The sequence below is a fragment of the Carcharhinus amblyrhynchos genome, chromosome 14 (assembly GCF_965287045.1).
Source record: "Carcharhinus amblyrhynchos chromosome 14, sCarAmb.v2.hapA, whole genome shotgun sequence".
NCBI lineage: Eukaryota > Metazoa > Chordata > Chondrichthyes > Carcharhiniformes > Carcharhinidae > Carcharhinus > Carcharhinus amblyrhynchos.
The window spans coordinates 41,592,340-41,606,325 of record NC_137337.1 but is presented as its reverse complement, the minus strand read 5'-3'; the positions used below and the strand labels follow the sequence as shown (position 1 = coordinate 41,606,325).

Sequence of the window (13,986 nt, the reverse complement as noted above, 5' to 3'; positions counted from 1 at the left end):
GCAAGACCTCCCTACTTTTATATTCAATCCCCCTCGCTATGAAGGCCAGCATCCCATTCGCCTTCCTGACCACCTGCTGCACCTGCAGGCTGGGTTTTTGCGACTCATGCACAAGGACCCCGAGGTCCCTCTGCACCGTCGCATGCTGCAGTTTTTCGCCACGTAAGTAATAGTCCTTCCTACCATTATTCCTACCAAAGTGGACAACCTCACATTTGCCAACATTAAATTCCATTTAAGGCTCTCTAACAGGACTGCCAATGGCAGCATCTTAGCGTGCATCCTCAAAAGCATTCTCCTATAGGCCACCCCAATGATGTCCTCATTTTCAACCTCTTCCTTCGGTGACTCCTAGCTTGATTAAAGTCACGATTGCCCAGTACTTACATGCACACATCACAATTTGATATTGGCCTGTAAAGTCAGTATCAGAGCTAATTGCTGCAAATGCCTGGGTCTTTGAGTCAATGCTATACTGTTGTTTCTGCTCTTCTCCTGTGGGTGATGTGGCTGTGTAAGTGACAATTTATGGGTGTAGGAAATCAGGCGGGGAAGATTGCAGTGGAGCTCGAGGTCCATGATCACACCATTAGTAGCTTGCTCATCAAGCCAGATAGCAAACTGTTGGTGAGCTGAAAGAGTATAAGGCAGTAACATACTATCATCCTCAGCAATGCCAGATTCTTGGTCACATCTGGGCTCATGATGCAGGTAGCCATCTTCAGAGGCCTCAGGTGAATGCACCTGAATGTTAGACCTAAGTCCTGACCACGAGGAACTGCTGATGGATGAGTGATGAGATTATTGTGCTCTGAGCAGCGTGAAAGGTTGTTGGTGTGGTGGATAGGAGATGTCGTGTGAAAGTGCGTTCACACGTGATGTTATTACACATCTTGTGGTACTGCTGCTAGCTCCTCGGGGGCTTCTGCTTGTGTGCCCTGTTGAAGGTGTTCCTTGAAGGGTTTCTGGTCTCCCGCAGAAACATGGACTCTCTTCTCCCATCCACCTATCCAATGCAAGTCTCCAATGCCACCTCCATGGTTCTTTCAGCTTCTCAGTGCTAATGCTCTATTTCCTTTGTTTCAAATTACAGTAATAACATTCAGCCACAGCAAGCTGTGATTTTTTTGATTTGATTTATTATTGTCACATGTATTAGCATACATTGAAAAGTATTGTTTTTTGTACGCTATACAGACAAAATATACCGTTCATAGAGAAGGAAACAAGTGAATGCAGAATATAGCGTAACACTCATAGCTAGGCTGTGGAGAAAGATCAACTTAATGCAAGGTAAGTCTGTTCAAAAGTCTGATAGCAGCAGGGAAGAAGCTGTTCTTGAATCGATTGGTATGTGACCTCAGACTTTTGTATCTTTTTCCCGAAGGAAGAAGGTGGAAGAGAGAATGTCTGGGGTGCGTGGGATCCTTAATTATGCTGGCTGCTTTGCTGAGGCAGCAGGAAGTGTAGACAGAGTCAATGGATGGGAGGCTGGTTTGTGTGATGGAGTGGGCCACATTCACGACCTTTTGTAGTTCGCTGTGGTTGGGGCGGGGCAGGAGCCAAACCAAGCTGTGATATAATTAGAAAGAATGCTTTCTATGGTGCACCTGTAAAAGTTGGTGAGAGTTGCAGCTGACATGCCAAACTTCCTTAGTCTTCTGAGAAAGTAGAGGCATTGGTGGGCTTTTTTAACTATGTTGTCAGCATGGGGGGCAGATCAGGACTTGTTGTTGGTGATCTGGACACCTAAAAACTTGAAGCTCTCGACCCTTTCTACTTTGTCCCCATTGATGTAGACAGGGGCATGTTCTCCTTTATGTTTCCTGAAGTTGATGACAATCTCCTTTGTTTTGTTGAAATTGAGGGAGACATTATAGTTGCTGCGCCAGTTCACCAGATTCTCTATCTCATTCCTGTACTCTGTCTTGTCATTGTTTGAGATCTGACCCGCTAAGGTGGTGTCATCTGCAAACTTGGAAGGAAATTTGGCCACAGTGTCACAGGAAACCCACGCAGACACGAGGAGAACGTGCAAACTCTGCACAACAGTGACCCAAAGCCAGAATTGAACTCATGTCCCTGGCACTGTGAGGCAGCAGTGCTAACCACTGTGCCACCCTTTTCCTAGCAAACTAGGATGCAAGCCATCCAAACTGGGTGACTTACCCACTAAACATAGCCAACTTTTCCAGAATGTATTACCTATTAATTTTCACCTCATTCTTCATCTTTACCACCTGTTTCCAGCACTATTTTGTCAGCACCCTCTCTCTTGTAAATACTCAACATATTCATTAAGGTTTCTTGCCTTTGCCCGTGCTTCTAACATATATCATCCTTGTAATCCTCAACAGACCTCACATCACCTCTTAACATCCACTTACTATTAAAAGCTAGTAGAAGATTTTTGTGTTCCCGTTTATGCTAACTGCCTTGGGATCCTTTAAACTCACGGGTTTAATGTCTCATCCAAAAGGTGGCAACATGCCCTCCATACTGCCGTGAAAAATTAGTCTGGATTATGTGCTGAAGTTTCTGGAGTGAGTCTTGAACCACAATCTTCCATCTTAGAGGCGAGAGAGCTACTGCTGAGTTAAAGCCAATACAAATACTGGCCGGAATTCTCTGACCTCACCCACAGCTGGGATTCACTGATGTGAATGGAGATTTGGCCAGATAACAAATTTGACATTCTCACTGACAGCAGGTGCGAGGCATATGAGATCGGAGAATTCCAGCTTGTGTCTTGAGAGAACAGAGCTAACGTTTCAGGTCTGGATGAAATCTTCATCTGAGCTCTGACAAAGTCACCAAGACTTAAAACGTTGACTGTATTCTCTCTCCACAGATGTTGTCAGACCTGAGATTTTCCAGCGTTTTCTGTTTTTGTTTCAGATTCCAGCATCTGCAGTGATTTGAACAGCATCTTTCCTGACGCAAATTTGATTGTTTCTGCGGGAAACAATGGAAAAGAACCAAGTGCAATCTCTTTGGCAATACCTCTATCAATTAAAGTCAACTTGCCAACCAATCAGTGCTGACCTTGCATGCAGTATAGAAATTGTTCTTTCTCTTACAATTGATATTCTTGCATATTCTGTATTGATGAGTGCATGATGAAAAACTTTGACAGCATGTCTCAGCCATTTTTAGTTGTTCATTCTGCATGGTAACAGAGCACAGGGATTTATTTCATTTTGGAACCAACTTTATCCTTATGTTTCAGAATAACCCATTCTATGTTATACCATTTGCTAGCATGCAGCCCAACTAGCAGACAGTGTGCCCAACATTTCAAAAATTGTGTGTAAATTGTGTGTGAACTGGTTTTTGGAGCCTACTATTTTGGAATTAACAGGAAAGAAAAACAATACCGTTTGACATAGCTAGACAGTGGAGGGTTGGACCTCCTCAAGACACGAGGAAACATTGTCAAAAGTGGTGCACTCAAATTCACATGTATTTATGCTGCTATAGCATTAACAACTCCAGTTCTCTGATTTCAGCAGCCTGCTCAAGCATATAGCATAACCCATGGCAGAATATTAAATAGGACCTTCATGGAATAGAATCCTACCCTATTAAGGATCAACTGTTAGCAATGTCAATGCCAGTTTCGAGCATACTATTTAAAATATTGTGTATGTCACTTCCTGAACACTTTCATTTTGTCATAATTTTTGGTCATTCTTTTGTGCCAACATTTCACAACAATCTAGAGATATTGGCTCAGGAGAGGGGTGCAGTCTCTTTTCCAACTCTATCGCCATCCTGTCTATAAACGTGTTCATCAACTGACTAAGTCGTCTTGAAAAACAGGAAACCAATCTTTTGCAGGAAGAGTACACAAGACAGCACAATGACCAAAGCCAAACTTCACCATTTTGTAACAGCAATATCCATGCCTGATAATCAAGTTTAATTTTGAACATACCTAGGGCAACAGCCATTGGGACAAGATGTCCTTCAACTGGTCCTGAAATGGGTGATGTAGAGGTTATCTGATGCGTTGGACTAAACAAATACTGGTTGTCCTGAAAACGTGGAACAGAGATGTGCAACTCTCTCTCTGGACTGGTTATGATTGTCTTCTGTGCAAATCGAGTAGTTTGTGTTCTGGCAGATTTCATCTTGATCCCTATTAAAATAGCAAGATGGTTATGAGACATCAGCAATAAATTCAGGGCACTGGAATTCTTGTATCTGAAGGTTAAAGCTGTTCAGTCATTAATATTGGTCAGCCTGTAATTGCCAAGAAAAAGGTATCTACATTTGGAGTTCAGTATTCCAGAGGGTCCAGCATATTATTTCAAACTTAGGCAACCTACTGGATAGTTCCCAAAAACAGAAGTGGGGAATTGTAATTTACAATTAATCTGTATCTATTGTTTACACTGCAGACAGTATATCAACTTCATGATGCCTGCATGATCTCTGCAACTAGTCTGCTTTAACCGTGTTATTCATAGGCTGGACACATCAGCAGGATACCAATATCATGAGTGACTAGCACAACTTAAAGCTAGTCAGCACTGCCTGAAGTTAGCTTGAATCTCTCAGGAGGGAGGTGCTGAAACAGGTGGAAAACTCATGATCAAAGAGAATCTGACTTGAAAGAATGAGAAATTGCATGGTGGCAGGAAAGCCAAGATCCAAGATTTTCTTCTGATGCACTAGAAGTCTTATGGAGGAGGTGGAAAGGAGAGGAAGTGACCTCCTTCTGCTGGGGGCAGGGGGAAAAGGTGGCCATCTAGATACCTAGGGGACAGGAAGGGGAACCACATTGCATTGATTATAAAGGTGCAGTGCAGATAATGTAGATATCCTCAGGGCAAACATTGGCAGAGGCTATCTGAACAGCTCACATAATGTTTTTCAGTGATATCATCAGAACTTAGATGAGGTCTTCAATGGGGTTGCCTGTAAAAGAACAGTGCTGGTATGCACAATAAAATACTTGTTGCATTGGGAAACCTGTGAGAAAACCTGTGGATGATGTAATGGAGCATGGAGGATTCCAGCACCAATGTGATGTAAGATATAAGAGTGTATAGCCTCATTCTTAGATTATTGTTTCTCTTCCCTCATCTAGTGGTGCACATGTCAAACTTGCAGATGCTTTCACAGCTATTTTGCCTGGGACAGGTCGTTAGTCTGTCACCAGAGATGCCACTTCTCAGCAAGCACGGCTGACTGAGAATTCCTCCCACTCTTACCACTTACTACTGGAATGCATTGGAAGGATTTTGCAGGTTGATACTCAACCTGTTGGCTTCATTATGAACACACCTTCTTTGGCCATCAAGTCCTGGGGTGGATCTCCAACACACAGCTTTTGGCTCAGAAGCAGGGGTGCCTAACATTGCACCACAAGATCTCCATCATCCTTTAGATACCTATCTTTAAATAGACTGCCTCAGTGACAATGCAATAGTGGATGGCAAACTGAAATTTTACAAATATATCCAGCTTCAGCTTGGAAGGAGCCAGATGCACAAAATTTCATTGCCGTAATCACCTTTACAACCACTAGCAAATGGTCTTTTCCCTGATCTAAGGTTGCTGTTGTGTTTGCAACAGGTGGCAGATTTCAGTGAGGAAGTCCTTGATGAAGCACAGACATCTCACATATTGTTCATCACTGAGTTTCAGGTAGAAGAATTAGCTCCATGGGTGGAAGGCCTCCTTCAGACAGCCCTTCCCCACATCCTCTCTCTTTGCAACTGTTTGTTTTTCTTTGCATGACCGTTGTTTATTCTTCCAGTCATGCTCCATTCCATGTCGAGGAGCAACTGGTTTACGAGGAGTCCTGAAGTCAGTAAAAAACTTCTTCAGCACCTGCTACACCACTCCTGTAGTCCTTTTCAACTATAGAAAAACACTTGTTGAACCATAGTAACAGCCAGAAGAACTCAACTGGTAGCTAAACTGTTAAGTGGTTGTTGATCTTTTTAAATAGCATTGGTTGGCATTTCTCTCGGCTGTTGAATGTTTGTTCAATTGTGTAGGGTTAAGAAATGGCACTAACTGGAGCGTACAGATCCACAAAGCCATCACTAGCATCAAATCAGCTTGCATGCCAATTGATGTCATGATCTGTCTGCTCTGAATAATTCCGGCAGATGCCCACTGTGCACCGACTCACACTTGTACCAAGATATCTTCCAGAGAAATTCATCCCATAAGTGCGCATGTGTGGCATGGATACATTTTGAAGCTCAAAGGACAAAACAGCACCCCAAATTGGGTGCTAAGAAGCTCAATTTCTCACAGACTATCTAATCACAAAGCCACACAATTTGATCATGTGTTTATGTTCCCTTTATTTTTCCTTCTATCACCTTTACGACTGGAAGAATGAACTTTCATCTCAGAGCATAGAACACTTGCACTGCTCTTCCTCTGCTGCCGCAGAATCATATTTCACTCCAAAATACACATATAAAAAGTTATAAAATAAATTTGTTTCCCAAATGAAAGCAACCCATAGTATTCTTCGGAGTTGTGAAACAATTGAATCAGCTATTTTTGGAGATCTGTTTGTTAAGTACACAGATGCAGTAAAGTGATAAAGCAGAATTGACTTCCAGGGCCAGAACTTTCTGGCCATTTACACTGCAGGATCTTCTAGTCCACCGACAATGCGTGCATGCTGTGGGTTTCATGGCAGCAGTGAGGGATGCATTCATTAGGAAATCCCATTGACAATGGCTGGACCAGAAGATTCCACCGCCAATCTCCTCCCACCACCGCGAAACATACAGTGATCTGTGCAGTAAATCCCGCCCCGAGTCATTCTACTATCGAGTTCTGAAATGCATTGTCTTGCTGTGTAAAAACTGCTATCCAAATGCAAGTTGGTATTATGGATAGAAGCCTGGGTGGTGGTGGTAGTCTGCAAATTATTTCAACCACAAGTGGGCAACAAGTGACTCAAACACTGTCTGTTTTATATAATCTTCCTTTCCTTCATGTTTCTTACCTCAGTTTGTTGAAGAGAAAGTTTCAGTATGCAAAAAAATTTAAAGACCATTTCTATCATAGATGTCAAAAAAGCCCAATCCAACTCAGTATTATTTACATTTTAAATGCTAAGAAAAGTCAACTACAACTAGATCTATGCAGCTCTGTAACATATGGGTAGCTTGCATCTGATTAAGCTTTCTTTGAAGTGAGTTTGGTAAGTTTTCTCCCCTGAAAACACAAATATATACATGATTAGGAATAAAATGAATAAATTATTGCAGACATCTTCATGTATTACTAAGCCATTCATTGTTGCTGTAATTAAACACATCTGGTAATGACCTACTTAATGGTAAATCAGCATCATTATGGTCTCTTCATTTAATTAAATGCAGATTCAAATTGGAGGGAGAATCAGATTAAACGTGCAAGCCTTGCCTGACTGATTAAACAGAACCAGACTTGTGAGACATTTCCTAAAGCCAGAACAGCAGAACAAATCTGAAGAACAACATAAATGGTAAAACATCAAACACAATTTAGAATGAAACAAATCACTCACCCTTAATATTCTCAACCACTTTAGGCCTCTGAGGTTTGGACTTTGGTACAGGAGAGTTCACCCTCAGATATGGGTCTTTTTTATATGTACTGCGATGGCCCTGATAAACTGCCTTTCCATATATTCTTCTGAGGTAATCTTCACTTTGCAGCACTGGGTCAGTCAAAGTAATCCTATTCACATCAGCCAATATCTGTATCAGAAAATACAAAATTAGTTTTGTGCATGTCTGTCAACTCCAAAGTTTAATTATTCATGTTGGGTCGAAATTTTGTCTCCAAAGGAAATGGGAATCGGGTTTTGAAATAGTGAACTTAGTTCTGTTTTGCTATGTGATGATGATGGTGCAATTGATATGGAGATATATATATAAAATATATATTTAAGGGGAACGTTTAAAAATTCATGCTACAGACAGTCAGTATGTCTGGGGGGAATGCAACTCAGATGTTGGGAGAGCATTGCAGTTATTCACTTTAGCCTTACAAGCGGCTATGTTAAGTAGGGTTAATGGATTTTTGCTTACGTAAGTTCCCCTGGGATTTCTGATTACAGTAATTGACAGGGTCATGTGATGATGTGGTTTATGTGCAGCCTGGGTCTGTAGTAGAGAGAAAAAAAAAGCTTTTGCAGAACGCATTAGATTGCGGCTGAAGTTGGAAGGATTTGGCAGGTTTTTGGAACCGTCTCTCTGGAAGCTTCAAGGATGACGACATTATAGTATATTTATGGTTGCTAAGTAAATTTAAAGTGATATTTAAGTCTGTAAGAAAAATGTTGCCTATTTGGAACTGAAAAAGTGATAAGTTAGAAGTTAAAGTTGTTTCCGTTTCAATTTTAAATACTGTTAATAATTAAGTTGTTCCCTTTGTTAGAGTTACACAATACAATCCCTACAATGCAGGAGGAGGCCATTTGACCCATCAACCCTTCACTGACAATAATCCCAGATAAGCCCTATCCCCATTTACTTTGCTAAATCCCTGATGCTAAGGGCCAATTTAGCATGGCCAATCAGCCTAATCTGCACATCTTTGGAGAATGGGAGGAAACCGGAGCACCCAGAGGAAACCTAAACAGAAAGATGGAGAATGTGCAAATTCCACACAGATACTTACCTGAGGCCAGTATTGAACGTGGGTCCCTGGTGCTATGAGGCAGCACTGCTAACCACCGCGCCACCACGCTGCCATATTTAAACTGTGTTATTAAATAACATTTGTTTAAATATAAAGGATCCCTACTTGGTCAGTGGAATCATTCCTGGAAGGAAGTATCCTTTCCTCACATTTATGCCAAAATAGAAAAATTGTTGGGGTCTGGTCTGGCATCCTAATGTAATTTAGGGTTCTGGTCCAGGACCTAACAGCTGGAAAATCAATTTTCTTTTGGTTTCCTGATCCCACGTCCTTTTACAGATCAGGAAATCCTGGCTACAAAATGCAGAGGCATCCTTTCCAAGTTGGGGATTCCCATTGAAAAGGAACCACAGAAGCATTGCATTTACTCCACCACACAATCTTCATGTGTTGATATAGGTTTTGGAAGTCCTGAAAAATATGCATCCTTGGAAAATTCATGTTCACTGGAGAAAACCTGCTAAGAAATCAGGGACATTCTGATCGGTAAGTGCAAATATCACTGTGAGATGCTGTAGTATAATGTAAATGTGCTTTTAAAGTAGTGATTATCATAGGGCTTTGTTCTACAAAGTTAAGTTGACCATTGCATTGACCATCATTGTGTAAATATTGACATACATTACAATACTTGTTCCATTAGTGACAATGCATTAATGTACTTTATCAACTTGAAAAAGTACCATGATGTATTCATAAACATGGACATACAAATTGGAAAACCCTCAATGTCATGTTTGGCATTGGGATTTAAATGTACAGACTAGCTCTGACTGTGGAAAAAAAACTCCAAATTTTGAAAGTTGAAAGCAACCTCTGCGCCTGCTCCTCTCTATTGATTGATTTGAAATGCAAAAGACATTACCTGTTTTTTTTATTACAGTTTTTGAGGTTTTGATAACTGTGGTTGTTATGAATGTTTGGCTGAATTCTAAAAGTCAATGGTCCATTGACACACTGTTCAGTGGAATGACTGATGATTTTGCGGTTCTAACAAAATACCCTACTGCTGATGCAGTTTCAGAGTAATGGTCATTTGTTTACGTAACTTAATGGCTACTTAAAAGAATTCATTTCTCTTTCAATGGGTACATTATTTTGCAATATCAATGGCAATATGTCTGAATAATAATTTTATTAGATTGTCATATGTTTCAATAAATTCAAAAGGATTACCATTGCTTTGCCTAGCTCCAGAGAACTGTACATAATAAATGCTGCATGAATGACAATGGAGCATAAATGGGTGACAAAGAATGAGTATGGGAATAACATGGATATCTGATATGCATGGGGGATCTTGGAGGGGCATAGAAAATAAGAGTGCATGGGTGAGATGAGGGCAATGTGTGATGGTTAAGGTTTATGGTGCCTTTAAACAATATTGGGAGCCAGGTTGTTGTCTCCAAGAACAGAGATGCACTTCTTCATGACTCTCAAAATGTATTACAATTGCAAACCCTGTGTGAAAAGACAACATTCCAGGGAGAATCACACATAGGTTAGGTTTGCATTTCAGAAGGTGGAAAAGTGCACAGGTCAGGTTACCCTAAACACACATGAAAATCCGTGTAGAAGCTCAAACATTAATCAATCTCCAATTTCCAATTCTAAATGTACATGCCTGGGAGAAGGCAAGATAGTTGACGTGGTCTGATTGATTGGCCATTCCTATTACTGTCTCCCTTTTTCCTCCTCTTCTCCACCACCAATGACATCAGCTGCCCATCCATTACTCTTTCTGCAGTAGGTAAATGATGCCAAGGAAGTAGATCGGGAATATGACTAATTTCCTGTCATTGCTTCCACTGGATGACTGAAAGAAAAGATCAACAAAAGGGAGGGGATAGTAATTGTGGGAGGCAGGAGCAGGAAAGGGATCTGACCAGAACTCCTTCCCAAAACTTCTGCAACTATTCTTTGGCGTTGGAGTTTAAAATTTAGAGAACATCTGTTTGCTTTATCATTTGCCTTGCCGATTTCATGTGCTGCAAGTAGTTCCCAAAAGCAGCAAGTAATTTCCCTCCTCACAGTGGCAGAACCTCAGTGAAAGGGCATAATTAACTGACCAAGACCCAGAAAAAATGTGACATCCCAAAATAAGAATTGGTTTGGTTGGTAGAAGTTCTGTTCCCTCTCAACTCACTTCTTGCAGCAATGGCACTATGGAGGCAAGTCCCTCAAATCTTTGCACCACACTGTTCAGTCTTTCATGATGGCAAATGTTTTGAATAAATTGATTTTAAATTTGTAGATTATTAAAAATTAGGATACAGCAAAATCATTAGATATCTAGGAGAATAAGGCCCATAGGTAATAAAGTTGCTTCATTGAAGATGAAAGAGTGTTCATCACCAAAAGCTAATAGAAGTGTCACTCAAATGTGACACTGACAGTAAAGTTTGAGATTTAATCCAGAGTCTGTATTGGAATCAAAGAACAAGCATCTGGCAAGAAGAAGGACGATCAGATATGCTTCAAGTGAAGAGAGGAGTATGACAAGGCTGTATACTGTTGCCAAAATTATTCAATCTGTACACAGAACAAATTTTCAGAGAATTAGATGTACTTCCAGAGTAACAATGGGAGACAAGAACGTAACAAACTTGTGCTATACTGATGACACAGCGCTCCTTGCAGAATCGAAGAGGCCCAACAAAATATCATAGATTAAGCAACATCTGTAAGTTTAGAAAATTGATTAAATATGAACACCAAAAAGACAAAAACAATGGTAGTTAGAAGGAATACATTAGAATAAACCAGAGTGAAAATTTAAGTGAATGGTGTCACACTGGAACAAGAGGATAAATCTGACTTTTTAGGACAAAAAGAACAGAAGTAGGCAGATGTGATGCAGAAATGAGGTTAGAGCTAGCCAGACTAATTTTGTGAAGATGAAAGATGTATTAAGAACAAGAAAACTCAAGCTAGAAACAAGGAAAAAAACGCATTAGGTGCTGCATTCAATCCACTTTCCTGTATGCTTCAGAAACCTGGACAATAGATAAAGAAAATAGGAGATTTTGAAATGTGGATACTGAGCTTAAAATTCCATATACAGAAAAATTAAGAGCAAAAGGAACTCTGAAAGGTGACAAACAGAAAAGAAAACATCAATAGCTAGGCTACTTGGTCAGAGCTGAAAATCTAGAAATGCCTTCCGGAGGGCAAAGGCGAAAGCAGCAATAAAAGGGTTCGACCTAAGTGTAGCTGGATGATAAAAATCAAAGTGCAGTTGCAGAGAAGCAACAATGGATGGGCGAAGGTAGCGCAAAACAGACACGCATGACATAACATGACAGCAGATCTCCTGGTAGGAATAGCTATAAGCGGTAATAGCAGCAGCAGGTGAATAGAGTGAAAGACAAAGATTTTTTTCACTTCTTTATATTTCTGTGAAATATAAGCATTTGAATTCCTAGCCTTATTTTTAAATCACCAATTTTTTACTCCCATTATCTGTGCTAATAGATTTGTAATATAAAGTCCATTTTTCAACTGAAAACTTTATCTGTCTGCCAATGTAAGTGGCAGAGATGAATGTCCCCAATTTTTATCTGAAAGTGTAAATCTATGATTCGCTTCTGCAGTGGATCAATTTAAAATCTTATTCAATAATGTAAAATATGAATAGGAACATTTCATTGAAGCCTTCAGCAGTAATGCCCAGTATTAAATTAAACCAAGGTTGAGTACACAACCAGTACTTATCCAGCTACATTCAGCTGACAGTAAGTAGAAGTCTACAGTTGATCACAGTGTCTCTGTCCCAAAGGGTTAGAAAAATCTGCCAGGATTCATCGGAAAAGGTATTTGTCAGTATTTAAGTCCAAAGATGTGCGGGTTAGGTTGATTGGTCATGGTAAATTGCCCCTTAATGTCAGGGGGACTAGCAGGGTAAATACGTGGAGTTATGGGGATGGGTAGGGTTGTGGTCAGTGCAAACTCATGGGCTGAATGGCCTCCTTCTGTACTGTAGGGATTTTATGATTCTAAAAAGCCTCTCATCAAGCATTTCAGTGAATTGTTTTGAAGTACAGTGATTTATGCAAACTTAGTAATGATATGGCACAGCAAATCTCACATCAATGCGATGAATAATCAAGATAATCTGTTTTTGTTTGGTGAACAGGCTATGAGTCCTACAAAAATACTGCTGTGAGATCTTTAATATCCATCAGAACTGCTGGGTGAAGGCAATGTCAAGTCAGTTAAAAGTCTCATTCAAAGGACAATCAATTATTAGCCTGCATTCTCAGCATGAGAGCTGCCTGGTGCAGACAAATTGGCACCGTATTAAACAGAGCTGAATTTTAACCATCCCCCTCACAAAAAAAATGATAAAAATACATTTCTTACAGGCACAGTATCATGTGTCCAAGACTATGAAAGGTGCTGTATAGGATGTTTATAAAGTCGATGTGCAGCGCTCCCTTGGTACTGCGCTGAAGTATCTGGTTGAGTTAAATGAGAAATTCCTTCAGTGATTCAGGAGAGATCAGCACTAGGTGCAATTGTAATGGTCCTCATAGTTAAATAGGTTGCCAACATCAAGGGCAAGATTTTGGGTTTTGGGTCCAGACCTTGGCGCTGGGGCCAGAGTGAAACACAGCACTGCATGAGATAGAGTCACCTGAGAGCGATTGTCCCCAAAATTGAAAAATTATTGGCCAGAGGTCAGCTCACTATCCATTTAAGAATGGGGCAGGCTCTCAAACCTGAAGAACCAATGGGAGGCCCTCCAGGTCAGAAGCGCTGGTTCAGATGAGAGAAGGGGCATCTCCATTCTAAGGAACCCTCTCCGAGTTTTAAAACTTTTAAATTTGAAAAATGCGCTCAATAGCCGTCATTGCGAAGTGGGTATATCAGTACAAGGCAACCTGCAGCTACAGGTGTAGTCAGGCAAGCATGAGGCCTTCAAAGCCTGCCTGGAGCTTCAGCCATCCTAAATGCTGCCAGGGGCTGCCTCCAGACAGCTAACCTATTCCCTGATGAAAATTCAAGTTGGCCTCTGTCAATAGGCCTTAAGGCCATTTAACCAGCTTAATTGGCTCCACTGTTTACAGATGGGCTGCCCTCCCAATCCCAACTCTGCCTCCAGGAACATGGCCCTGTGGCAGGTTAGTGCTGGCAAATCAGCATGCCAACCAGTGGCATGAACTTCTGTGCATGCACACTTACCTCTGTATTCACCCCCACCTGGGTTGAAAATCTTGCCCAACTCCCTAGGCACAATAATTAATTAGGTGATATTGGTGTTTGTGGAACACCAATGCAACAGTAACCAGGAATTGGAAATTTAAAACAAGGGCT

The 13,986-nt window shown here is 40.8% G+C and overlaps 1 protein-coding gene across 2 annotated transcripts in view; it reads right to left on the bottom strand.

Annotated features, from left to right (window-relative positions):
- kiaa0586 (KIAA0586 ortholog) overlaps window positions 1–13,986 on the bottom strand; it is a 541,997-nt gene that overhangs the window by 229,405 nt on the left and 298,606 nt on the right. For both annotated transcript variants that reach the window (XM_080202790.1, XM_080202791.1), the window contains exons 16-17: window positions 7,532–7,724; window positions 3,938–4,141 (exon numbers count right to left, since the gene is read on the bottom strand). In XM_080202790.1, the coding sequence (XP_080058916.1) occupies window positions 3,938–4,141; window positions 7,532–7,724 (397 nt within the window). The remainder of the gene's footprint in view (window positions 1–3,937; window positions 4,142–7,531; window positions 7,725–13,986) is intronic.